Source organism: Athene noctua, chromosome 13, assembly GCF_965140245.1.
Source record: "Athene noctua chromosome 13, bAthNoc1.hap1.1, whole genome shotgun sequence".
NCBI lineage: Eukaryota > Metazoa > Chordata > Aves > Strigiformes > Strigidae > Athene > Athene noctua.
This window is the reverse complement of record NC_134049.1, coordinates 4286824-4314428: the sequence shown is the minus strand read 5'-3', so window position 1 is coordinate 4314428 and position 27605 is coordinate 4286824. Positions and strand designations below refer to the sequence as shown.

Genomic DNA, 27605 nt, shown 5'->3' with positions numbered 1-27605 from the left:
TGCTCAGCTTTAAGCCTGGCCCGGACGCTACCGCTTCTGCTCCCCTCTAAGCCGGGGCCCCGAGGGGCACCCCGAGCCCGCAGCGCTGCGCGGCGGCGGAGCTCGTCCTGCCGCGCCGCTCCGCCCGCATCCATCCCCGCATCCTCCGCATCCCCCGCGGCCCCGCATCCCCCGGCCGGGCCGGCGCTGGCCGCAGACCCGCGGCGGGGCTCGCCAAGGGCCTCTCCCGCCGCGGCAGCCCCCCGGGCACCGCCGAGCGCCCCCGGAACCCCCGGGGTGGCGGGTGGGGGGACATTTTTATTCACCTCTCTCTCGCGAGAAAGTGTTGCGCGGGCGATACTTGAAGAGGAGGGGGGGAGAGAGGAGGGGAAAAAGAAGGAGGAGGAGGAGGAGAGAGGGAGGAGGGAGGGGGCAGCTGGAGCCGCAGCTGGAGCAGCGGTGGGTGCAGCGGCCGCAGCTGGAACAGCAGCGGGAACGGCAGCCGGCGGCGGCGGCTCCAGCGGGTGCGCGCCCCTCGCAGCGGGCTTCTCCCGGGGCGGGCGGGCTGGGCGCGGGGCTCCCTGCCCCGGCCGGGCACCGCGCTCCGGCCGCCCGCCGCGGTGCCCGGCTCGGGGGAGCCGGGGAGGGTTCGTGCCCCCGGGAGACGCTTCCAGCCCCGGAGCGGCTCCGGGAGCGGTGGCGGCGGCGGCCGCGGGCTGTCCGCGGCGGGTGCGGGAGCGGGAGCCCCCGCGGATGCTGTTGGAGGGAAGGTAGAGTCCGCCGCGGCTCCGGGCAGCCCCTCGCCATCCCCCCCGCGGCCGCCGCCTCCCGCGGGCGGGCTAGCGCCGGGCTGGCCGGGGGCCGACGGCGCCGGGGCGCGGGGGGCTGGCGGCGGGGGGCGCGGGGCGGCCGCGCCCGCTTTTCCTCGGTCCCTAACGCTCCCCCCCCCGCCCCCTCTTCCTCCCCTTTTCGCAGCTCGCCTTGGAGAGGCTGGTCCGAGACAGGGCGGCGGGGACCGGCGGACTTCGGCGGCGGCGAGGAGGAGGAGGCGGCGGCCGGTGGCAGCCCGGGGGCTCGGCGGACGCGATGTGGCGGGGGCGGCTGCTGGGGATCGCCCTGGGAGTTGCCGTGCTCTGGGCGTCCCAGGCGGGCGCCGCCGCCGCCGGGCACGGCGAGGGGGTGAGCGCCAAGGAGAGCCGGGCCAGCCGGGCCAAGAGGCGCGGGCAGGGCGGCGGCGGGCACGACGCGCTCAAAGGGTAGGTGCGGGGCGCCGCGGTGCGGGGCGCGGGCGTGCGGCGGGGCCGTGTCTCTCTGTGTGTGTGTGGCTGATGTGCGGGCAGCAGCCCCTTTGCTGGGGGGGGCTGGCGGGGCCGCGGGAGCTGCCGACCCCCCTCCTTGGGGCTGCCGGTTGGGCTGGGGGGCGCCGGGGCGCGGAGCCCCGCCGCCCGCCCGGGACTCCCCCCCCCCGCCGCCATGGGGCGGGGTGCGGGGTTTCTTGCGTGCTGCCGCCTTAGATCGCCTTTGGGCGGGTGATGCTTGGTGGGGATGAGCCGCTGCAGCTCGGAGGTTACTAATTCAGCTTCTAGGAAGGACGTAGATAAGGGCACACCGCGGGCTTGTGCATTCCTCCCGCCGCCCCGGCTTCTGCTTTGCATAAAGCCGAATAGCGGCGAGACCCGGAGCCCGCAGCCCGCAGCATGCCCTTTCCATTAGCCGCCCTCTTTCATCTCCACCTGAAACCCTTTGGGATGTGCATCTCCTCTTGCGCTCGAGTGAACTGCCTCTGCTTATCTGGTGTTCCTGGTGACCCGGGGGCGGCAGGGGGGAAGCACAGGCAGCGCGTTTGGGGTGTCAGAGCAGTCAGGTACTAGCATGAGTGAGCCCAAGCATACAAGAGTTTAAAATCATTATAAAACGTTGTGGTACCCGCTTTGTAGAGTGTTTTTTTGGGTTTTTTTTTTAAGCATATATTAGTGTCAGGCAAACAGTTTCCCCAATTCTAATGGAACGCCTTTCCAATGCAAAAACAATAGTTAAGCCAGCTGAAAGGCTTTGGGTGTGTGTGCAGTTGAGAATTCAGTTCACTGTAAAGGTGAAAAGCTTGCAATGTTGGGAGAAAAAAGAAGTTTCCCTTTTCAGGTGTTCCAGTGCACCTTGTCAGCCTGTAGCCAGATTTTTCACCCATCAGGCAGAGGGCAGATGTAGCAAAAAATTATGTGGAGATAAGTTATGCTTTAGTAAGGGATGCAAGCTATTCCTTTCTTTTCCCTATTTCCTCAAACAGGAGGTATTACAACTTTACTTGTTAGAGGCCTTGATGAATATGCTTTAATTTCTTGCTAGTTTTCTCATACTTGCATAGTACATTTCGTTTATATTCAGATGTGCAATCTTTGACTCCTTCTTACGCTTGTCTGATTGGAAAAAGTTTATGTTTTCAGGTCCCCATGCAGCAAAAGTGCATGCAAGCTATCGGTATTGCTTTTCAAGGATCTGATTTTCTAAGGTCAGACTGTCTCATTTCCTTATAGCTTGTCCCAAGAGAAATAGTTGGACAAAGTAGACCCTTCCTGTGACAAAAACTAGGAGGTGAGGAGGACTTACAGTAAAGTTTGTAGGACTTACTGCGAGCAATAAAAGATGATAAGGAAAAATTTTTATTAGAAAGTGCCTTTATTCTTAAGATTGTTTTGATAAAAATTCTCATTATAGAACTCTGAGTTAGTATCAAGCTGACAAACATGGTTTTCTGATCAGTGGGACAGGCTATGCCATCCAGCATGCACAGGATGGACTGGTGAGAGTTAGAGGCATGTTAGCTGAGGATAAAATTTCTTTGGTGAATGTAACTGTTGCTCTGAAACCGTGCTGTTTAGACAGTAATAACACTGCATCAGAGGTGATATTTCCAGTGTTAAATATTTCTGGAATCTAACACGGGTTAGGGTATTTAGTTTTATGAGTTGATTCTTTTATTTAACAGAAGCCTTCCATTTTTTACGTACTTTGCAATCATTCTTCCTTTTATTGCATATTATCTGTGAGTTACATATCTACTTAGTAATCTGCAAACCTAGAGGTAATGGTAATATCAATTTCAGGTATTTTATTTCTTGGTGAGTTATTTGGAATATTACAGATCTGAACGAGTGCCCTTGGGAAGCAGGTTCTTAACAAGGATATAACAGTTTGCCAGATGACCTGAGATACAGTAAAGACAAAATGAGTTATTAGTTTAGTTGCTTGTTAAACCTTTTTTCTGTAACTCTCATTTGTGGCTGAGTGTAGAGTTCCCAAATTGCTTGGAGGAGATTGTTAACACACAGTCATCTTGATCATTGTTGGGTGAATCCTGCTGGATATTTCCAGTTTAGAAACTGTGAGCACTTCCTTAGGTGTGGTACTGTACTGTACAATATGAATAAAAAGAATTGTCATTTTAACAGACAAGGTTGGAACTAATTCTTTGGAAAGCCAGATGGAAAACATATTTTAAATGTACAGGAACTGTATATACATTAGACAAGGAGAATTCATTGTTATTGAAGGGCTAAAATGCTAAAAATATGATTTTACAAGAAGACATACTATTTTTTTAACTTGTTCATCAGTACAAATACATTTGGGAATCTGAGAGTTGTAATACAAGTCATAACAGATGCTGGGAAACTTTATTTTCATGTTGCTGTAGTTGCCTAAGAGTTTTTTTCTTTTTGCAAGGAGCTCTTGCTCTGATTGTAGGAGCACAGGGATATGTTTTTAGAAAGAACTCTTTACATTTAGAATTTTTGTGTGTTTGATTATAACGACTATTGAAAGTTTTCGAGCATTTACAAGTATTGAGGTTAGTCTCTTTGTGAATACTGGTCTTCTAGGTTAAAATGAAATAACCTAAGATCTGTTTCAATTTTCATGATTTTTCCCACAACATTTTTTACTGCAAACAGTTGATTGCAGGAGATGTTTGCTTTCGTCTTTGTGACCTTTGCCTCGTTGTTTAATCCAGTGAGCTGTCTGAACATATAACATGATTCTAGAAGTATATTTTAAGTTTAATAAATTATTTGGAAATACTTCTTATGTACTCATTTTAAGACTTTAAGCTTGCTGCTCATGTAGTTTAAACTGGTCCAGCTACAAAGGCATTAGTGAAGAACTCCTTGTAACGCCATCTGTGTTTGGCCTAAGGCAATGTGCATTTATGTGCTGGTGCCTGCCTCTAGGTGATCAGAAAGTAATCGGAATAAAGGCACTATTTATTTCAAAATATAACTAGATGTGCCATTCATGGACATATTGCTGGAATCCATTGTGCTTCATTCACCAAGTTAAAATAATAAGCTGTTACTGAGACACTTTTATCCTCTGGATCTCCCAAACTTTTAACACAAATGTTAAGATATTGAATTATAAGGCATCAAGCCATTATCCTGCCACCCCTTAAACACCTTAGAATGTAGCATCAACTTTTGAAGAAATAAAAACTACAAAATTGGCCATGAATGGGAGGTTCTTTCTAAACAATATATACTTGAAGTCAAACATTCACACGTGTTTTGATCATTTGAACATAAAGTAAAAAAAAAATTACTGGTGATTTGATTGGTACTTGACTGAATACAAGAAGTGTTGGGCTTAAAGGCCTTAGAATTGCTTGGGATTTCCCATTTTCTGATGATGTTAGACAAAGACCTCAAATGATCTAATGAGGACCAGCCAGTTCTTAATAATATTTTAAGCAATGTTTATCGGTCTCTTCCCAGTACAATGTCTGAATAAAGCAATTATTTGCTAACAAATAGCAGAAATTTTAGAAGAACTAGAATTTCTTCAAGATAGCTGAAATGTGACACGACACTAATTAAACGCATTTGTGCAACAATTATTTAATTTCTTTGCTTTTATTAAGTTGAAATGATAGTGAATATTGCAGACAGAATTGTTGGCTCCAGAATGATTCATAAAACTCTTGGATTAAAGCTATTCAACAGGGGATTGAGGTTTTTTGGACCAATTTCTTTTGGTCATCCCAAATGAAGCCCACAGGTTTGCTGATACGCTTACTTGAGTAAATCAGGTCGGATTTGACCCTTTTTATGCATCACTGCTCCCTGAAATAAAATAAATCTTATAAATCTATAACATAATTCCAGTATTCAAGTATATAATTAAGGCTTCTGGTTTTCGTTTTAAACCAATATTTACCACTAAAAGCCTGCTGAAGAAAAGCAGACTTTCCGTACCGGTAAATATTGGTTTGTACTGAAAAACCTCAAACATTTTTCTTACCACTTTTGGCCTTCACACCTCTGGCCAGCTGCTGGTGCCACACCTTGTCAGTGTCACTCTGTGAGCAGGAGGCAGCCTGAATACTTGGGAATAAAAATCTTAATTCAAAATACATGCAAGTTGCTGTAATACCTGATGTGCTGGGACACTTACCCTGGCTTTCAGGCATCATGACCGACCTCCTTCCAGTCCTCTGCACCTTACGGGGCAAAGCCTGTATGGAGGACAAAGACCTTTTATGCCAGTGCATCCTAATGGAAAACCTGAACTCCTTGGTGTTAAGGTTCTGCACCTCTCTGAATTTGTTTGCCAATGGATGTGATACTGGGGTTTTTGTTATTACATTATCCTTGGAAATCTAGTTCTAAAGTGAAATGAGTTCATAGATTTTGGCACCGTGTCTCATGTACATATTTCCTTTCAGTAGGACTGTATGATGTGATTTGATGTAGGCGTGACTTTCTCTGGGGAGCACGGTGTGTGGATGAGGAGTAGGGAAAGCACACAGAACCAAGCAAGAAGCCAGCACAGAATCTATTCTGTGGCTAGTAGTAGCTGTTATTAACACTGGCTGAAGGGCTAATATTTAAAGAGGGAAAACCATAGTATTTTCAGTTCTGATCACATAGATGTCTTCCCCTGGCTGCCACAATAGCTTTTAACTACATTTTGGAATAGATACGTTTAAATACTATATGGAAATTTTTAGATGCATTTAATGAAAGATGTCTAACAACAGTTTGCCCTGGATTGCTTTACCCAGAGCCAGTAGCAATGCAAAGCTCCCATGCTAGTATTCTTGTTATAATTCCATGTTGTTCTTCAGCCTGAAGAAAACCAGTAAGAAGTAGATAATCTTCAGGCTTATGTAGTTCTTGTACTTTCTATTTAGCTTTCCAAATCCTGTCACTGAGACACCATCTCTTTAAAAGACACGACCTTAATCCCAATTCTGATTTATGATTTTTGGGGATAGTCTTCTGGGCCCGCATAGTTTGCAGTGCAGAATTAGAACTCAATTCATTTGGGGCATGTCAGTGAAAAACCACCCTATGGTTAAAACTTGTGGTGGTAGTGTTGGAGTCTCACCGGTGAGTGTCTTAGGCACGTGTGATTCTGTTACCAACAGCTTAGCCAGTCTTCCCCTCCGTGATCTTTTCTTACATTGTAGCTGGACACATACGGTTTTGAAGTGCCATGTGTCTGATGTTTGAAATTTGAATCAGATCACCCCCACCCCTAAAATACATTAGAGAAATACTTTTTTCCCGTTTGATGGTAGTAAGTTGCAGATAGAGGAAGAAGGCTGCAATAACCAGTATAGCAGCATTCTTGACATACTGTATGAAACTTCATTGTTTTGGAAATACTGTAAAATTGGCTCAGGGCACTCAGATGAAGCAGGTTTCCTGTCACTAAGCACCACTTTGCCAAGGTGACACGTTGAGGATCAGGAGGGCAGGATTGGATGAATTCTTTTCCTTTCCTCCCCTCATTTATTTATTTATTTTAATTAATTTATTTATTTTGGTCTGTACAGCTCTTAGCTATATCAGGCTGGCCTGATGTGCTGACCCAGATGCTGCAGCACAGGTCACAGCTGGCCTGTGACGGGTTTGTATTTTGTGTATGAAGTGAGTGGGGAATTTCACATCGGGTTTGCCATTCTGTGTCCCATCATAGGAAGCTACCTTGCTGTCCTCCATCTCGAGGGGTCCTCTGTAAGGCTAGTTGTGGCTATGACTCGCTTGCTTGGCAGATTAGAAATAAATTTATGCCGTGGCTCTTACTCAGAAAACAAGAGATGTCACGGATTGTGATTTGTTTCTTTGCTTGTGTTCCAGGTAATCGTTTTCTTCTGTGCGTTTGTGATGAAATTGTCTGATCTTTCGTGCAGTGTTGTCTTTCTGGAGACTTTCTGATCTCAGTTTGTTGGTGTTTAGTTGAATGTTTATTGAGGGGGTAGAGGCGGTGTTCAGTCTTTAGAAACCGGAGGCATAAAGGGTTGTGGGGAAGAACAGCACCTGCAGAGTGCATCTGGTTGCAGCAGGGTACAGTAATTTGCAGGCTGCAGTGCAGGCTTCCATACAGAATTGTTTTGAGGAGGCAGGAGAAGCCTCTGGCACGTGGCTGGGATGCTAACCAGAGCTGCACTTTCCTCCATCAAGAGCCCACTTAAGGTTTGTAGAAGTAGACTTCTCCCCTATTGCTAGCCAGCGCAGGATACATTTTGTGTTCAGTGGTGCTTCCACGAGTTGTTACCCAGATCAGATGTAATCTGGTGATGTTTGCCTTGTTAACCAGGTAAGCTACTACTCTGTGTGCAACTGCATACTGCTGTGCCAGAACCTTTGGGGCTGTACTGGGCTTGAGGATGCAGACTTGAAGTAAGCATAGGGCTGCTCTCAGTTTATTTGGGACTAATGGGAGAATCACTGGGTTAGGGTTTGGCAGGGACAGCCCATCTGTCAGCTTCATTTACAGTGATCCTTATTGAATAAAATTACAGCTTCTGTTTTCCTGTATGCTTATTTTCTTTTCCTGTGGTGTGTTGTTCAGCAGTGCTGCTCACTTAGGACAGTCTTTTTCACGGTCACTCATCTTCCATCCTGCAAACTTGGAATGTTTTATATATAAACTTGGATACAAGGTTTGTCAAGATCAAAAGTTTTGGACAGGGTCATTTTAAATACGTTCCTGGACTCAGCAGCCTGTGATTCTTAGACTAGTACTACCCAAAACGTGAGACCCTATTTAGCCACATGGATCACTGGGAAAGTTTCTTCTTGGTAGAACATTGGATAGTAGGAGGCCATCTCTACTTAAACAAGACTTTAGAAGCTAGGGATCTTCAAATGGGTATGTATGGAAATAGTAAGAAATTAATCATTAGCTTTTTCACTTTGCAATAAGATCACCTTCCATCTCATTTCTCTTCTTCATCTCCCTGCTGAACCCTAAAGATGAAGAGGATATAGATGCATGTGTGTCACTTTGGTCTTACTCCCCAGACTCAGTAAATATTTTTGTAGAATGGAACAATTGTGGCCTGGAGTGTTTCTGATTAACCGTCATACTGTGCTGGAAAATATATTTGTAGCTCTTCGGTCTTGTATTGTGGATGTCTCCTTTGGTTGTTTTCTCATCCATTCTGACTTTCCCACTTCGGTTTTATTTATTTATTATTTTTAAAAAAGATTTCAGACTTACTGAACAGCCTCATTCATGCTAAGCTTGATGTGCAGATAGAGGCATAAGAAGAATCATTTGCTTTTTTTGTGACGGTTCAGTAAAGTTGGGCTCGTCTCTGGAAGGTACATTGGGAGGTAAAATGTAGCCTGTTAAATTAAAACCTGTGCCTTCTGGTTTTGCTTATAGATCTTCATTGAAGTATGAAGGAGTTCTAGCTTTTATCTGTAAGAATATTTTGAATGTTGACTTGCTGGAGAATCTGTTGTTTTCCTTTCTACTTCTCATTTTATGAAGTGATTCATGACCATTAAAGCCTCAGAAATACCAAATGAAAGCCGCAGTTCTTTTGTCTACAGTCTTAATCATTTTCATCCTCTTTTGCAAGCTTCCCCCTCTCTCATGTTTTGCTGGAGGACATCAGAATATCCAGTGATGTTCAGCTGAAGTTTCAAACTGAAGTTTGTTTCCTTTCAGGAACGTTTTTTTCCTGACTCTTTTCTCCTTCTTTGTTTTTTCCTTCTGACATTTCATCTTTTTCTCTTCTCTGCATGCAGAGTAAATCACCGGTGGCTGCTAGGGATAAGGTGAACTAAAACAGTGGGATCCGTATCAACAGGGTTTTCCTGTTGCCTCATGGCAGACATGCAGGTAACTGCCCTTTTGGAAACACTGTATCGCTATCCCAGCAGGGAGAGAGAGGCGGAGGGTAGGATGCAGCCTGTTGTGAAGGGAGGAAGAGAAACGCTGCTATCTTCCCTAAAATAAATCTTCTGGTAGCCTAAGGGAGAGAACTTTGAAACACAAGTTAATGGTATTGTTTAACACCTAAGGGCGCTCACTGATAAATATTGATACAAGTGTTGGGTTTATGAGACTCCCTGAATGCTTGTATTTGCTTTAAGGTGAGAACGGTGGGTAGCACCAGCTCATACTGCAGCCTCTGGGAAAGCCTTGACAAGGGCTATGATTTCTGGTCCCCCTGAATGTGCCTCTTTTATATTGTTTTTTTTCTTTATTTTTAAGAAAGTACCTCATGAAGCCCTCCTGTTTACCAGCAGTGCTTGTCTGGCCCAGCAGATAGGTTTTTTTGATGGCGTACTTTATATGTCTTATACAGCCATGTAGATTGGGTGTCGAACTGGACCCACTGACATTCTCAAGTGGAACAATGAGGGAATACGTGCCAGAAACGCGTCTGTCCCTGGCTATGAATGAGAACAATGCCTGGCTGTCAGGTTAGATGAGTCTGTTGCTGCAAAAGACACGGTCAGATTTTCAGAGTAAGTGCGGAAGAATTCACTTAATGTTAAGTGCTGTTGTTGGATTGCTGTATTTAGCTGTCGCAGTATGATGGAAGTTAGGGTTAGAAAAGTGTTCAGTGTTGCTGCAGGAAACTTGCATGTAATTTTGAACTCTTGACTTGCACATAGGCTGGAGCCAAAGATACCCGTAGAGCTGCTCAGCATGTTATTTTTTCAGTTGAACTGAGCCAGGATTCTGGGACAGCGGTATCCTTACTGTCAGAGTGAGAAATAGTTATCATATTAGGCTCTCTGCATGGCACAAACATTCAGGCTCACTTATTGCATGGTAAAAATGCGTACATCAGATGCAATCCTTTGTATGTAAAAAGTTTATTTTGCTTAAAAATGCATGCTTATCCTTTATAGGATATTAGAAGCTAAATTTTGTGTTTGCTTTCAGAGTCTAGCATTGTTTCCTGGATTTTCCTTTTATACGACTGAAATAAATAGCTTCAAGAATCCTGTTGATAATCTTCACTGAATGATGAAAAGGGCACAATGTCTAAAAACATCCCGTTTTCTAATATTTAGCTAAACAACAGAGAAGCAGTCCCCGTTTGAAGTGTTTGGGGTACCTGGAAATGAGACTTATGCATGTTAAATGCAGACCTGTGTCTGTGGTTTTTTGCCCTATCCCATCCACATGGTTAAGTTCCTCAGTTTGTGGCTGTGCTCACTGGAAGTGGTGAGGATGAAGGACAACCGGGCTTTGTCACTGGGCTCTCGAATGCAGAGTGGTATGTGTCAGGGTTGCAGGGGGTTTGGGAAGGCTGCCTGCCACGTCCTGTAGCTGTTAGCCGCTGCGTCCCAGTGGGAACCAGACCTTCCCTGCCTGGTTCTTCTTTGCTTGCTGCGCCTTGGAGGAGACAGTAGGCACCAGCACAGCAAAAGGAGATCCTTTTGGTATTGACCTCTAACTTGTGCACCAAGTACCTGGCTTCTGTCATTTAGCTGGGGAGGAACCTTGGAAGCCCATGTGGCCCAAGCCCTGCTCAGAGCAGAGGGAACTTAAACTGAGTTGCTCGTGGCCGTGTCCACTGAGGTTCGGAGTATCTCTAAGGGTGGAAATTCTTGATTCAGTGGAAAAGCTGAGTAAAGCTCCAGTGGAGTCAGCAGAGCTGGACCACTCTGTGCTTTTAGCATTTACTCTGGGATGCTGAGAAGTTTAGGAAGGTACATAAAGCTGTTTTACAGCAAAAGGTATAGACCTGATTATGTGTTTCTGGAAAATGACTAGTAAAAGCTGTTCCTCTTCGCATTCTGGAGCCTTAGCTACTATTTTTTAGTATGTTGGTAATATTCAGACTTAGACAACCACATTTTTAAGACCAGCCTACCATTTTTTCAGGTGCTGTTTGTCATTCTTTTTAACCCTCAGTGCAAGCATGGAAGCCCCACTCTAATTCTATGTGGAAATGATCAGCAAATAATTCTGTGTAGTTTTAGCAGGTACCAGTGTTACCCATGTAAAAAGAGAAATAGGCAAAGGCTTCTCTAAAAATAACCGTTGGCTGATGATGTTGCTTCAAATTGTATCTCTGCTGCCAGGAAATTGGGTCCTGCCATTATGTTAAACATATGCTAGCCACTGCAGCCAAATAGTTAATAGAAGTCCTTCATTAAACATTTTCTTGCAAGGAAGTATCCCCGTGTGTTTTCTTAGGGAGAGGAAAAGTGAGTTGAGGGAGGGATTAGAAGCCCTTCCCGGTATCCCTGCATCTCAGCTCAGCTGTAACTGGTGATCAGCTGTCTCTCTTATTCTCTCAGCCGCTCTCTGCCCACTCTGTCTGGTCTCTCTGTCTAATTTATTTGAGACCCACGCTTTGGGTTTGATTCAGCCTGGGTTACGCCAGCGTTGGCCAGTGCATGGCAGTGCTGCTGACAGAATTTCCGCCTGAAGCCTTGCTCACAGCAATGCCGGAAACTCTTCCTCCCGTGGGAGCTGCAGATGGGCATCGCTTTCTTCGGAGAGGGCTGTCATTTCCTCGAGGGGTCACAGGCAGGGCAGAGCAGGGATGTACAGAATTAGCACACCCCCCAGGCCGGCTGCAGCACAGGGCTCTGACTGTGTCTCTGCCACGGCAGCAATGCTGGAGGTGCCCCTGCTGGTCCTGGGCTGGGTGCTGGTCCCTGCTGCCAGCATCACACAGGGCTTTCGGACACCTCCCTTGCTTCTCTGGCTGTCACGTAGCCTCACTGCCTGGTTATATCTGATAAGAAGGCACTGCCAAGCTTAGCATGATTTGCTTCCCATCAATTTACGTTTGTGTGCCTGCACAAATCCGCCCCCAGCGTGCTGGGTAATCGCCAGGCAGCCATCCATCCCTGCTGGGATGGGGCACTGGGAGCCAGGAGTAGCAAAGGGAGGGATGGACCCGGTTGGTCCTTTCTGTGAGATGATGTCAGGGTTACCCTGTGGAGAAAGGAGACAGTTTACTTCAGCATGTGTGACAGGCCAAGGCTGTGCTGCAGCCGGAGCCTGGGGCTGGCACGGACCCAGACTTCAGACTTGTGTCCGTCTGAAGGAGGCGATGCTGCAGTCCTGCCCGAGCTCCAGCCCCGCGCGGGCGGAAAGGACAGACAAGGCTTTACTTTGTAATGGGGGTGGAGGTTCCTGCGGTTGTTCCTGAAGAAAAATACCTTCTAGTTTGGTGCGTGCAGATGCTGTCAGCCTGACCTATCCCTCTGAAGCGTTAGTTATCAGAATTTCCAGATGAACTTATTTCTCTCTGCTGTTCTAAGACTTCTCTAGTTGATGACTAATGTCTTTTGATAATTATTCAACTCATTTTGCTACTGAATTTCTACTTGCAGGTCATTAATCAAAGACATAATTTCTTGTTTATTTTGGGCATCTTTGATGAAACCCTTGGCATCAGTCACACTGTCTCTCAGCACCACACCATTACGGAAATCCTTTTGTACAAGTTCATAAATGATTCCAAAATAAAGTGAAGACTCGTCCTTTTTAAATTGCAATGGGAACAGCTTTGTTCCTGAGATACTCTGTCTCTCCTCCAGGCTTTGGAGTGAAAGGAAGGTGCTGTGGGCTCCACAGGTGGCTTGGGCTGTATAGATGGATTTTTGCTTATTTTACCATTATAAATCGGGTTTTATAACTGAACTCTGTTTGTAGTGCTGTTCAGGAAAACAGTTTTATAAGAATATAAAATGCTTCTTTAGTATTCATAGCCTATAATATCAGCAGGAAAATATGCTCTGTTAAACACAACAGTGGGTAACTGTTTAAATAAGTACTACAATGGAGCCTTTCCAATTTGATTGATGGTTTCCATGATGTTACATGAGGTAAATTGTTATTCCCTTGAATATTTATTTGTGGAGGTTTATTGCTATAGGGTTGATCACCTCATAAATATCAATGAATTTAACCTTCAAAATTAATTTTTTTTAAAGGCATTTTACAAGTAGGCACAAGCAAGGAACACTCCCTCTCAAAGCAGTAGCGTTCAGACTTTAATATAAGTTTCTTTTATAAGCTAGACAGCAGCTTTCTGACGAAAAAGTGTTCCACTGGAAAATGCACTTGTCAGGCTCAAACTGTTCCATGGAAGTACAGTTTGATGACATTTTTTAAATTTTATTTTTAAAGCTAAGCACGCTGCATCCGAGTTTGAGCTTCTTGGGTGTACGGCTTAGCCTACCCTGTGGACAGCTTCAAGGCTCCCAGGATCTCTGACTTCATGGTTGCTGGCGCATCTAGGTTTTCCAGAGCCCCATTGTGGAAACAGATTTTAAAAACTGGGTTTCCCCATGGCACAGAAATCTACTTCTGACTCTTAACTTGGACCAGATGGTCCCCAGAGCTGTGTACTTTGCTGAGACTGAAATTTGACAGAGTACCTAAACATCACTTTATGGTGAGATGCTTATAGCTCCTTACCAACGTGGGTTAGAAATGGGTGGTTTATGCCTGTAGGTTGTAACAGGTAGCAACAAACCCATTCTGTCTGTCTTAATAAGTTCCATTATTTCTTCTGACTGGAGAAGGTGAAAAGCAATCTCACTTGTCTGCTTGCCAGTCTTACTTGGCAGATGATCGTGGAGCAACATTTGGCATTGATGAAGAGGGAACTCTAGGAAAGTTACATGGTTATAGCCCTGCAGGGAAGTAGCTGACATTACTAAAACTGAATACATTGGAATTATATGAATAAGACTTCGAGTCTGTAACACCAGTTGCAGGGAGGGAAAAGGGCCCTGCAACAAGTCAAGTTGTCTTGCTCACATTCACCTCGGTTACCACTTTGTAATTATCCAGAACCAGTGGAAGGTAATGGTAGTATTTGCTTTGACCTAAGTAGTTTCTGGCCAAGCACTTAATGAAAAGACTAGCTGTCACCAAGGTTGGTGTAATCAGAATACTTGAAATTGCATTAACAAGGCAGATCCCTAAATAAATACAGTATAAAAGTCTTGTTAGTTAGAAAATGTGCATAAATAAATGTTTGTATATATCAAGACTGTTTGTCTTAAGTTGCCTCACCATATGAGGTAACTGTTGTTTACTTAGACATTGCAATAGTAGGGATGAAGAACTTTCTGAAAGACCAAGGACAAAATAATAATAGAAAACCCTTCCTAAAACAATAAACACTTTAAATCTGTCTCTGATCAGTATACAGTTTTATAATAAATCAGTTTCTAGGAAGTACCAGTTTACAGCTAGCTTTACTTGCATTAATCTATGTAGTAATTGCTCACAATATTAATAGAGGTTGTAAAACTTCCATCTGATCAGTTTATTAAACATACAACAAAAGGAGGCGCGGTTTTCCATTTTGGAAGCTATTCTTACTAGCTTTATTTGCATGGATAGATGCATTCAATAAATAGGACAAGGTATATTAAAAAAAAAAAAAGGTATTATCTGTGAGGGGCATAGAACCATTTCAACTTTTCTATTTTTACCAGTAAAATCACAATAGGAATGGTGCAGTGTCCTGTCACCTTTCATTGTAAACTCTAGTGATACAGTTATTTAAAAGGGTAAATACGGATGAGAGGAATGGGATGGAAAGAAAAATTCCTGTGGATCCATCATTTAAGATCGTTTTAATTTCACAGGACTCTGTCTCTCTACATGCACCCACATCCTTGATTTTTTTGATAGTAAGTAATTTTTGCTAATGAAGCTTTTACATATTTTGGCTGATTCGTTTGGCTAATGTCATGGTTGGCAGGTTTCAGTCATACAGACAGAGTTTTGCTCATGGACGCAACAGGGAACAGTAATAGTGTGTTAAGAGTAAAGAACAGAAAGCAACATGAAGCTTAAAAATTACTGTTCAAAGAGCACTAGAATTCCTCTGTGTTCACTAGTGATGATGGGTGTGATCCCTCATTTTGTATTTAAATGGGAGTTTTGCTCAAAACTCACGTATGCTACTTTTCCAGATACAAAGTGATAGGCAGCAAGGTTTGCCCATTCTGTTCCTATCCAGGATGTTATTGATTTGATTTCATGTTTATAATGTAATCTTCAGTTTGTAAAAGTGCATGTCACATAAAAAACCCAACAACTGAAGGCATGCAGTTCTGCTAAAAACATACAACACTTTTAGATTTAATTATTTAAATGTATATTGCAGTGATTTACTTTTTCCGTTTTTATGCCTCTACTTTTAAAACATATTTCTGAGTAGAAATAAGAATTCGTCCTTTTTTTTCCAGACCAAATGTGTGTGGATCACGTTACAATGCTTACTGTTGCCCTGGATGGAAAACTTTACCTGGTGGAAACCAGTGCATAGTCCGTAAGTTAATCCAGTTATGTGTTACGACTGAGGTTTATCTTTGTCCTTCTACATCAGGGTATTTTTAATTGTACACCAGAACTGAAGTGTGTTTCTATATGGCTTCGATAGCAGCTGTATGTATTTTTTTTTTTTTTTTTACCATTTTCAATATATTAAGCTAATATACTGAGTTTTGTGGGCTACAATACAGTGATGTGATACCAATATTTAACAAAGGATTAATCTCATCCACATGTTCTGTTTAAGACTGTGGTGAAGGGATCCAAGGGGTGTGTGGACTTTCAGGAGCTGGAGCTGTGGAATATGTTAATCTATTTAAGTAAATGGAAGGAGGCAACAGCATCGGGCCAGCAAGTACATTTTCTCTGCTTGTTTGGACCATATCCCTGAAATATATATATGTAGGGATATAAATACATACCTCCATACGTCACAGTGCTGTATGCATATCCATGTATAATGGTACAGTGCACCAGAAATATTTGTTAAAGGCACTTTGCCTAAGGCTGATAAGATCCTATCCTGAGATAATGAGCCAGCGTGCTGTCGGATGGGAATTATTACGCTTGTGTGTGTCTGGTGCAGAAGTAAGAGAGCATTGTAACGCTGACTCGGTGCCATCCTTCCTCCAAGAGTAGTCTGGTAAAATGGATCACAGTTTCACTTTTCCAGGGAAATCTCCCTGTATCTACTACGGCCTGTGGCATATTCCCAGACCTTTTCACAATAGATCGTGAAGGACTGTGTTTTAGCTGTCTCCTACAAAGATGTCGTTGAACAGGGAGAACTGTTTTGGAATCCATTGTATGCAATTTACTGAGTTTGTAGGTATTTGTGTTATGGTACTGAATGCATATTTTCTGTCAGGTGTTTTTTGTGTGTTTGGGGTTTTTGAAATATTATTTAAAGGCGTTTATGTTTTCTTTCTAGCAATCTGCAGACATTCCTGTGGGGATGGATTTTGCTCTAGACCAAACATGTGCACATGCCCAAATGGTCAGATAGCCCCCTCCTGTGGTTCAAAATCAAGTAAGTATTTCTTCTGTGTCTTTGATATTGCTCTTTTGAGTCTGTGAAGGTACTAAGGTATGTAAGATAGTTCAGTGGTCAGTATTTAAGACAAATAACCTCAGAGTCAGCAGACATACTTTTACCGGAGGAAAGAAAGCGTAGCCTCCTATGGTGAAACTGAAGAATGACTCAGAGACTAGCTATTAGGGACACTTTTTTGCCAAATTGAAACCAAATTAGTTTTATTGGAAGCTATATTAATTTGCCAGTTTGTAACAGTAATTCCAGTCTTCCTTGTTTTCTGGAAAATGCCGTTATCTCTATTCAATGGTAGACATGCACACGTATACAACACAAAAATTGTAATGATAGAGAGATGACTGTTAACAATTGGCTGAATTAGACTTGCTTTGTAATTCTACTCTCATTTTGGAGGCTACTAAGCCAGACACTGCTGTATTTTACATACGTAGGCCTACAAGTACTATAGCATTTCTTTGCCAGGCTGAGTATGTATCTTCTGAACCTAATCTTGCTGCCCTTATTCAGGTGAAACTTCTGTAGGTGCTAGATGTACAGAACTGGTCTAACTTTTTATGTGGAGCTGCTTCTCATTAGAGAAAAAAAGATGCTTTGGAAATGAAACTTTTCAGAGATATGACTTCTCTTAGAAATGTTTGGATTTCAGGATTTCGAAGAAGTTTCCCTGGATCCAGGAAAAAAAAAAAAAGTAAAATTGAATTCATTCAATGAACCAGATAGCCCAATGGCTGATCATGGGTAGAGTATCTGATATGAAGTAGGATTTTGCTTGGGATAGTATCTTAGCTCATACCTGAGATGCCAGCTGTTCACTGTATTCTCATTTGACTATGGCGCTTGGGATGTAGAAGATTTTGATTTTTATATAAAATGTGAAGTTTCTGGGAAGAATTTTTGGGGAAACTGGTTCCCACAAGTGCCCGTAACTATCTGAACAACATACTAGCACAAGTCAGTGGGGGATGCACTCAGCTGAGGTCTGTAATATGCCAAGTGGCCATCCTTTAAATTCTTAATATCTTTTCAGACTCAGTGTGTGGTCTGCTTTGCCCCTTTATTTTTTACCTTGCCATTTTCTGGCTTTCCTCGTTGATAAGAGTTTTCCCACATAACTGACCACTTTAGCTTGTGGCTTTAGCATCCTTTTCATGCAATAACAGTGGAAAAACAATAACAACTGTGGAATGTAATGGAATGGCGTGTACTAAAATGGTAACTATTGTTCTTTGTAGTTCAACCTCTTTCTCAGGCTCGTGTGATGTCTGTTAGGGGAGAGGCCAGCATGAGGAGGATGTGGAGCTCCCAAAGAGTACTGCAAGGAGGAAGGGTGCAAAATGCTGCACAAATGTGTGTGTTGTTGAGTTCCTGCCTTGGTTTGCAGCTACTGTTTTACCAGGCGCATATGCCTTAATCCTGTAAGCCAGTAAAGGAAAGTATGACCACCTCCCAAGTCCCCTTCAGGGTACAGAAGGAGAGATATATCCCTACATCTGTTACATGTTTTGGCACCTTTGTAAAAGGCAGGAATGAGTGGGCCTTAGTATTACCTCATTTTTTTAGGCCACACTGAAGTGTTTTATGAGTCAAGACTTAAAAGAAAAATAGCTTATGAGTAAAGTTACAGTTCTCCTTGTGGTTCTTTTTCTGAAATGTTCTACCATTGATCTCTGTAGTTTTAGCCTTCATGGAGTTGCACAGATAAATGGTTGCAGAAGGACTTTACTACAGTTTTTAATCAAGCAGCTTCTAAAGCCTGTATGACATAGCTATTTTGGTTGTTGACAGTTCTCCTAGATATGAATATTCTACTAATCATAAGCTTTAATCAGTGCTGACATTATTTCCCTTACATTGCTACATAGGTTTGCTCACTTGGAAATGTTGCTTTTCTGTATATGGTATAAGTATTAACACTTTACAAATAGACTTGGATTTTAAAATACATTGTTTATATCTAGTTTAATCAGTGCAATAATTGACGATATATTTTGTGTGTATGGTCACATCATCTTTATCTATTAAAACAAAGCAATTCTAAAAGTAAAAGTGTCTTGAGTTGTAGAGAAAAGACTCCACTGCCTCTCTGCACTCTTGCATAATAATGTTTGTGACTGAGCACCTCATTAGGACTTATAGAACATACACTTTCTGTAAGTCATTTGCTCTGTTGGCACTGTAGACAAAATCCACGAATACATATTTACACAATAGACCACAATGACTTAGATCTGCTATTAGGAAACAAAGTAAACATAAACATAAACGATATTATTTGACATCAAAGGGTTACTGTCAGCTTCCCTTGGTAACAGTTAATATTTTGCCAGAATATGCATTCATGAAACCTTATTTTCATGACACATTTTAACAAATGAGAAAAAAATCATTATTAAAATAGTAAAAAAAAAAAAAGAAAAATCAAAAGCAAAGGATAAAAGTTTGTTACATTCAAAATACAGATAAATATGAATGAAAATGCCATGATTTCTCCTATGTATGGCTTCTGATATATGAGCTGTGTCTGAGTTGTTTTTTTGGATATTTTAAGCTATGTGTGTCTTTAGTACTTAAGGAATCAGTAGTGAGCGCAGGTTTTATAGAATGTACAGCCACAGGCAGAAACTGAATTCATGGTGGCTCTTACAGACTGGTTGTCTGTCAGAATCAGATAATTAATGCAGATTGGAAAGTATGTGGATTGGAAAGCAAAACAAAGCCTTCAAGTTTGATTCTTACACAGGTCGGTTGTTGGGACTTTTCTGGTTACGAGTCAGCTTTAGGAATCTGATTCATGGTTGAAAAGATCACTCAGTGGTTTTTTTCAGCAGGGAGTTTCGTGACATCCGTGAACTTGCTGACTGAGTAGTGGTTATTTCTGTGTAATTAGTGAATTTTTGGGTATGCTTACTGGCTTGGAGATAAGATTGCCACGTCTGGAGGCGTTCCCCCCTCTGGCTCTGATGCTGCAGGTGCATGTGTGGGGAGATGTCCTACGCCCTGTGCTGCACCAGCTCTGCTGCCTCCAAAACCACCTGGGCCGTGGCTGCTTTGGCCTTGTCTGTTTGTGCCGCAGCCGTGCCCCTCGTTGTGCCGCAGCCGTGCCCCTCGTTGTGCCGCAGCCGTGCCCCTCGTTGTGCCGCAGCCGTGCCCCTCGTTGTGCCGCAGCCGTGCCCCTCGTTGTGCCGCAGCCGTGCCCTGCGGTCCTGCCGTGTTGTTGGAGTTGCTGCTCTGCCCCTGTGGGAGCAGGGGGGTGAGTGAGGAGGAGAAGGGTCTCTCCTTCAGCGTCAGGCATTCCTCACTGCCCCCAGGGTTGTGAGCCAGGTGTCTCTGAGCTCAGCCGCTGGATTTGCGTTCAGGCTGTTTCAGTCAGAATGCCTTGGGCTGGCCTCAGCAGGGAAGGTGTTTATTTGCTGGTGGGGCTGCCTCTGAAGGAAGGGAGCCGTGGCAGAGGCAGTGAGAGCTGTGGTGGGGGCTGGGGGTGGCAGCTGGCGAGGACAAGAGTCTGTGCCCTCCCGGCAAGGCTGGCTGCGCTGCCTGAGTGCAGAATGGGGCCTGCTCCACCCGCTCGCAGCTTCAGAGGCGCCAGCCCAGGACTGAGGTCTTCCCCAGAGGCTGCGTGCTGTGCGGGAAGGGGCTGGAGCCTGGGCCCTGCTCCTCGGGGTGGTGTGGGAGAGGTCCATTCAGCAGCAGTAAAACCTGGAGCTCAGCCCCTTCGCTTATGTTCTGCTGCTGTCAGAAGTGGTAAAAGGTCTTGAATTTTAAACGTTTCCAGAGTTTTCAAGGCTGCTGCGGGTTTTCTCAGCGCCCCGTGCAGAGCTGCAGGCCCGCATCCCAACCCCAGCGCTAGCTGCCATCTCTCTCCTGAGTCAGTCGCTCGACAGGGAAAGCACGCTGAGCATCTGGGATGCGATGAGACCGTCATTCCTTGTTTACAGCTCCTGGCAGGCGAAGCCCTGCGTCATGCATGGCCGGGGTTGGGAGCGTTTCCTCGGCAGTGGCACAGAGGGAGGACAGGCGGCCTCTGCTCCCGGTGCCCGCCGGCCGGCCCTGCGGAGCGCCCGCCGCCTGAGGTGCTGGGCAAGCGTCTCTGCTGGTTTTCCCGCCTGAGGATCGCAGACCCTCACACCTCGTGGGGTTTTTTTAGTTCAGGATCGCAGAGTAGACGGCCTGTGTGTTACCCTTCGCCTGCTTGGTGAGCTCCTGAACGTTTCGTGAGCGGTCGTGGTGTGATAGTGCTCTTAGTGTGATGAAGTCTTTACTCGGTTTTGTTGAGAATTTATTAAAAAGTCAGGAACTGTTATGCTTAAGCATGCAGCTTGTTGTTTCACTTTGATAAACAACACAAATGTTGCCCACACACAAAGCGTGTGTGGATGCATTTGGTCTTCCTGGCTCTTGCAGGTTTATAAACCGACCTTCCTGCAGTTATTCCTGGTTTGACTTCAGAAGTTTCCAGTGCAGGCTGTTTACAAATTAGCCATGAAAGACAACAATAATTGATTAAAAGTAATAATTGATTCCTGTTGTTAATATTTCCTTGGACATGCCAAGTTAATGCAAAGCTGTGTGCATTGATTTATCAGCCTTATCATAATTCCTGTGATTTTTCCTTGAGTCTCTGTCACTGTGATACCTGGGAACAGGTTATTTTACTTACTGGAATATCTCTGCTGACATTAATGGAATTGTTGATATAGCTGAGAAAAGAGACTCCGGACCTGCGTTAATGTGCTACTTTTCAAAAATGCAATCTTAAAATCATCATCTGAGCTCCAGACAGCCTTTGCATGTGTTTCTGTAAAGTTTTGGAAGGGTAGTATTTCAGAATAGCCTGTATGATTTTGGAAATACTATTTTCAACATTCTCTCAAAAGAAGGCAGAAAATAAATAATTAGTTTACTGACTATGTCATGGATGTTTTTGCATAGTAATAAGGGAGAAAGCTCACTGATTTGAATGGCTTGTTTTAATAAAGATGACTGGGTGTCCTAGCAGTCTCCCATAATGATTTTAGTTTTAAAAAGAAGAAGAAATATTTTACCTTGGAAAAGTTCCTTTAAGAAACAGTAAGACAAATTATGGAAACTTTTTGTGTGTGTGTTATGTGTAAAACCACTCCTTATCCCAAAATGGGGAAATATACTTTACTTTTACTTGAACAAATAATATAAAAATCATCAAATAAGCTACTGTTAACCTTTTTATCTCGATTGTAGTTCAAACTATTTAAATGGCTTTGGTCTTCATGTGGGAATGGAAATTAGCTCCTGGCATAGCTTGCTCTAATTGAAATCAGTTTGTGGTTTTTAAGTTCCTTCCCTGCTTGACAGATGATATCATTTCCTATGCTTTTTGTAATCCCCTCTGTTTTTCTAAGATTGTATAAAGCTAAGTTGAACTACACATTTTAAAGTAACTATACACCTTTTTCTGACCTACTTAGGACCTTGTCCAAAAATCTTCACCAGATATTCACTCTGTATTTGCAGACAATTTTACTTTTTTGTTGAGGAATCTTAGTACATTTTTTTTGCCTGAAGAACTGAAGTACATCCAAAGTAGAACAAAGATGTATCATAACTATTAAACCCATAAGATACAGTTTTTACTTTTATAATTAAAGAATTAAGAGTACCACTGTTTTAAATGCTAGATTGTTTTAAATCCTTCATCCAGTTGCATGTTTAACTTCTGTTCTGTGGATTCATATTGCTATAGAAGGCAGTACAGTTAAAATTATTATTTCTTCTTGAAAATAAAACTAAAATTCCATTCACATACCTCTGAACTGTAAAAAGCCAAATGATGCTTAAGGGCTTTGTGCAACAGGAAAAATTCAGTGGTTGGCATGGCACCTGTTAGCAACAGGCTTTGGCGGGACATGCAATTTCTATTTTACAGTCCTGAGCATTTCAGACAGTGTGGTGTAGGTATCCAGTGCTCAGTCACAGTCTTCTGAAATGCTGATCTGACTGTAATTCTATCTGGGGAGGAGCCTTTTATGTGGTTCCTGTTAGGAGGGAAACCGTTTCCCGGCTGCTTACTGGAGTGCCGGCCCGGACAGCAGGACCCGTAAGGAGGACTTCACTTTGCCGGGAGGCCTGTCTGCTTCTCTATGCCTATGCCTGATATACTAGATGTTCCTAACATCTAGTTAGAAAACATATTTGTCCTTATTACTAGAAAAATGCATCACAGACTTTTATGCTGCACTGGCATAGGATTTACGCTGCATGTTAATCATTATAATGGTGGGGCTGCAGCCGAGGAGAGCGTGGTGCTGCTCCCCTGCCTCTGCTCCTTGCAGGAGAAGGTTGTTGGCTCTCAGGAGATGCTGTCTGTGAGCTCTTCAGCCCCCAAGCAAAGCAGCCAGGAGGCAGCTTTACCTGGAGATGGGCTGAGCCCACAGATGGCATACAGAAAGAAATCGCTCTGTTATTTTTCCTTTGCATGCAAGAAGTCCTACCTGGGCAAACCAGCTTCTGGTATTGCGTGTGTTGGCAGGACTGGGCTGTCTTCAGGAGCTTCTTTGCATGATTCCATTTAATACTTTGTCCCCCTTTGACCAGATGTTAAGTCTCTCTTTCTTCTTGGTGGTATCTACCAGAAGTTTAGTACTTTTCCCTTATTGATGGCCTTTTCTCATCATTGCAAACTAGGAGACAAATCTGTGGATTTATGCTCACATGAGATATCTTTGACTTCAAGCGAATAAGAGTGGTATCAAGTTCTTGCACCATGTCCTATATTCCTTAGGAACTGTAAATCAATATCGCTTTCTGTACTGCAGTTTTAAGTATATGTCCTAAAACACGCATCCTTGTTTTCCAGTACTGGTTTCTAGTTCATAGAATCAATCACTAAAAAAAAAAATATAAATAAATCCCTTAGCAGACAGTTAAGTGTTTCTGACTGGTTTGATTTAACTGAGGAAAATCTTTTTTCCTTTCAAGTCCAACACTGTAACATCCGGTGCATGAATGGAGGTAGCTGCAGTGATGACCATTGCCTCTGTCAGAAGGGATATACAGGAACACACTGTGGACAGCGTAAGTGCACTTTTATTAACGTAGATGTGTTGATTGGGCACATTTTAGCTCTAAACTGATGTTGAGCTTGTTTTTGATCAGGTACAGTGGAATTTTACAGGAAAACACATGACTTCGGAATGAATGCCGAGTGAATTCTTTCTGATCAGAACTATTAAAATAAACATCATGTGAATTCATAATAATTAGATATAACTTGATCCTGTAGTTCTCACACTACCATAATTCCCGCTGACCTCCAGGGCTTTCCACTCACTAGAGCAGTAGGCCGTAGATTTGGAATTTACGTGGGATTCAGTTTTCATCTTAGAGACAAAATTAAGCTTTTAATACAAAACCGTTTTTTTAATTTCAGGGGTTTGCTTCAGACTTAGCTAGTATGCTTTAGGAATTTTGCTCGTTTTGATGTTGTCTTAATAGAGTTGATCGACATATTTTTGATCTCCTGAGCCAACAGCATCCTGGATCTGCTGCTTGAAATCTCTCCCAAAGTGACTCTGGTAGTCTCTTGCTCTTCTTGGCTGAAAAGCTGTGAAGAAACTCAAATCAGGATGTAGACACTGCTTTTAACCAAGGCTGTCATGTTGCTATCTAGTGAACTATGGGTCTGACAGAGAAAATGTGTTTAGCTCGTCTAATGAAAACCTTTTGTGCTCTGTCAAAATCAATGGCACACTTCACATGAACTTCAGTGGGACCAGGAATTTACTCTAATAATCTGGAAGAGGATCACATGGTGAAAGGATTAAGAATTGTATTTCTGCCTTCTCTGTGAATTATCAAGTGGATAAAAGAGGATAAATGAAAACTTTCTTTCTACTGAAGTGAATGTGAAACGGAACAAAGAATAACATTACTCAACAAGCATCAAATTGTATTTAAAAGCCCCTTTTTCATGTGAATTATTTTTTATGATTATTTTTGAGAGCAACTGCTTTTGGAATTTATTATGAGGAAAACTGGGTTCTGAACCTAGTGACAGCATCATACAGGGGAAGAATATCTTGGATTAATTTAGTCTAGAAATTGATTACATTTACCTATCCTAGTTGATAGCATTAATTATTTAACATCAGCAAACAGCCTTTTAATACTGGATTATTTTTCTGCTATGGTAGAGAAACTAATACATTTTAAAATTAGGGAAAAATTTTGGGGATTTAGAGATGAAATTTTCTTCTTCACCTTCTGTCTGCAATCTCTTACTATTACAGTGTTACTTTGTTGAAAATTTGAAAGAGATGTTATTTTGAAGTTATGTAATTGTGTAGCCAACCCAAAGAGAAAGGCTCTGAGAGGTCAGAAAAGTGATTGTTACTGTGTTTATATTATGCTCCCTTGAAAAGATGAATTCATGATACTAATGAGGCCAGGAAATAAGAAAAGATCATAAGGAGATTCTGGAAAATAAAGTATCCTGTCCTGTTAAATTTACCATTTTTACCACTTTACCTGAGCTGGTCAAGTAGATACCTTCATGTCTTTCTGGAAGTAGGTCAATAAAGATTATTTTTGCCTTCCCTCCGATACAGCTGTCTGTGAAAATGGATGTCTAAATGGAGGGAGATGCGTGGCTCCGAACCGATGTGCTTGCACATATGGCTTTACTGGACCTCAGTGTGAAAGAGGTATGTGCCCTAAAACAGTGGAATAAAAATTGGTGTTCCAACTTGTTTTATAGTAACTTAAAAATACTTAAATATTAATCTGAAATAAAATATTTAAATAGTAATATTTTATTGCTGTCTGTGAATAAGGTAAAATGGAATGAACGTTCTTTTAGAATGCAACGTAAGGAAACTTTACTGAAAGGAAAACTCCAGTCTAAGAAAATTCTGGAGATACTAGTTATGGAACTAAATGGTAACAACTTTGCTGTATGGCATTTTTCATGAGAAAGTAAACTTCAACATTGATTTAAAAACCTATATTCAGTCTCATCTTCTTTTGTGATTGTATATATCTCAAATGTTGATTGGTGTGATTTTAATGGTCAGTTCTTCAGTTCACAGAAGGTTTAACAAGTGTCATTTTCTTTTCCTGGGGGAAAGATCCCCATTTATTTGCTCTAACAGTCGGGTTGTCAAGCCATTACCTATTCTAATCTCCAGTTGAATTAACTGGATTTGGTTTTGTCTCAAGGCTGAAATAAATTTTAAGTAGCATTTTTAGCAATATGTGAGCTTCATAAAGGTAGTAGCCAGGAGGAAACACACATGCAGCTGGTTAAGGACTTTTATTTACTTTTTTTGCCATGAAAACACTCCAATGGAAGAGGTGGCAAATAAAAAGTACTGATAAGTGGTTTTACTTAAACTTCAGTTTCTAAGTCATCAGAAAAGCTCTTTGCATCTCTCATAGATTTGCTTATCAGTAATAAGCAGCATCTCGCCTCTGTGCTTGGCATGTTTTCTTTTGGCAGAGTTGATTCAATTCTCCTTTCCATTTTGTGCGGATTTATTGTAACCAATGTTAGCTTTTTATTTGTGTACCCACAGTGATAATCACAGCTGTTTCCAAATGAAAACACAGCTATACCAACTGTCTTACCTGGTATATGGATTTTTTTTTCAGGGTTGTTAAACCAACTTAATGGTCCCTTTGAGAGAGATATAGTGAACAATGTTTAGGTATAATCCTTCTGTTGACTTTTGTAATATTAAAATTAAAACATTTTCATTTGTTAGAGTTATCAATTGATCTGTTTAGTTGGAAATTCATACATGCTACTCATACAATAGGTACATGTCTATGAATCTGGGACAGAATAGACGTTAATAACCTGATTTTGGGCTTGTATGTAGAGGATGTGCTTAGCACATGAAATTTCTGTCAGCAAGTGTGTCAGATGATTACCACTGTCAGTGCTGTACCTGGAGTAATGGCTGGCTTTTTTATATGGACAACATAGGTGGGTGATCCCGAGCAACAAATCTAGGGGACTAAAGCTCTTCATTCTGTGCTAGAGCAGACGGTAGGATGAAGCAGGTATTTCCTGCACTCCCTACAGCAGGGACTGTGTTGAGACTGTGTGAAGTCTTGCCAGTTGTCCACGCAGATGTTGTGAAAGTAGTTCAAACTGATGGTGAAGTTTTTCTGAAGATTGGAAAGTAGCTCTGTTCTGTATCTTGGGATCTTACTGTTGGAGAAGACAAAGAGAAATGGAAAACTAGGTTAAAAATCCTAAACTGGAAAAGAATAAAGGCATTATAGGTAAAGAAGGTACTCAATATTACTGCAAAGGCTTTGAATTTCAAGCAATGACTGCTTGTTCTCCATGGGTGAAGGTTTTGAGTCTTCAGTCCAGTGAGGAGGTGCTTTTATGTTGCCTGATCTGGGACCAGTTTGATTCCACCTCATTAGGGCAAGTTTCAAGGCTGAAGCCTGCTAACAGCTTCAGTCCTGTCCCTCAGGGCTCCTGCCTTGTGTCGGGTGGGGTGAGAAACTGGTGACACAGAGCCATTCGAGCCAAACGATGCTGTCATGAAATCCCATGCATATTATTGAGCACAATTGGGGTGGAAATCTGTAATTTATATGCCTCGTCCATAGGCAGTTTTTACTTAGAACATGTGTTTCATTCTATACTTATCAATAAAATAGAAAATAGACATTAATGAGCTGTAATATTTCTGGCTAATGCTTACTGTGCAATATTGAGGCCAAATGATAGTCATATCTTCCTAGAAAACCTCTGAAATTTGGCTTCTTTCACAGAGATTTCCTGCAGCCTCTCTACCTAGCTGAGCTAATATGTTCCCCTCCTCTAAGAAGGGTGTGGTGGTTTTTGGTCCCAGAATTACATTATGCCATCAGTAAAACTTTTTCTGAAGATAACTTTTCAAGTATAAGCTAATGTTGGTCTTAGTCAGAATAACTTGCATTGTTCAGCACATGCACCTGTGTGGTCATCAGGGAGTTGTCTGGCTGCATATGATTTTACACATCTGTCAGCTAA

General features: G+C 42.7%; 1 protein-coding gene across 4 annotated transcripts in view; it reads left to right on the top strand.

Moving 5' to 3' along the window:
- Positions 1 to 396: 396 nt before the first annotated feature.
- The window catches only part of FBN1 (fibrillin 1), a 159038-nt gene continuing 131829 nt past the window's right edge, over positions 397 to 27605 (top strand). For all 4 annotated transcript variants that reach the window (XM_074917728.1, XM_074917729.1, XM_074917730.1 and 1 more), the window contains exons 1-6: positions 397 to 503; positions 955 to 1235; positions 15459 to 15541; positions 16475 to 16573; positions 23552 to 23647; positions 25180 to 25275. In XM_074917728.1, coding sequence (XP_074773829.1) covers positions 1066 to 1235; positions 15459 to 15541; positions 16475 to 16573; positions 23552 to 23647; positions 25180 to 25275 — 544 coding nt within the window. In that variant the 5' untranslated portion in view covers positions 397 to 503; positions 955 to 1065. The remainder of the gene's footprint in view (positions 504 to 954; positions 1236 to 15458; positions 15542 to 16474; positions 16574 to 23551; positions 23648 to 25179; positions 25276 to 27605) is intronic.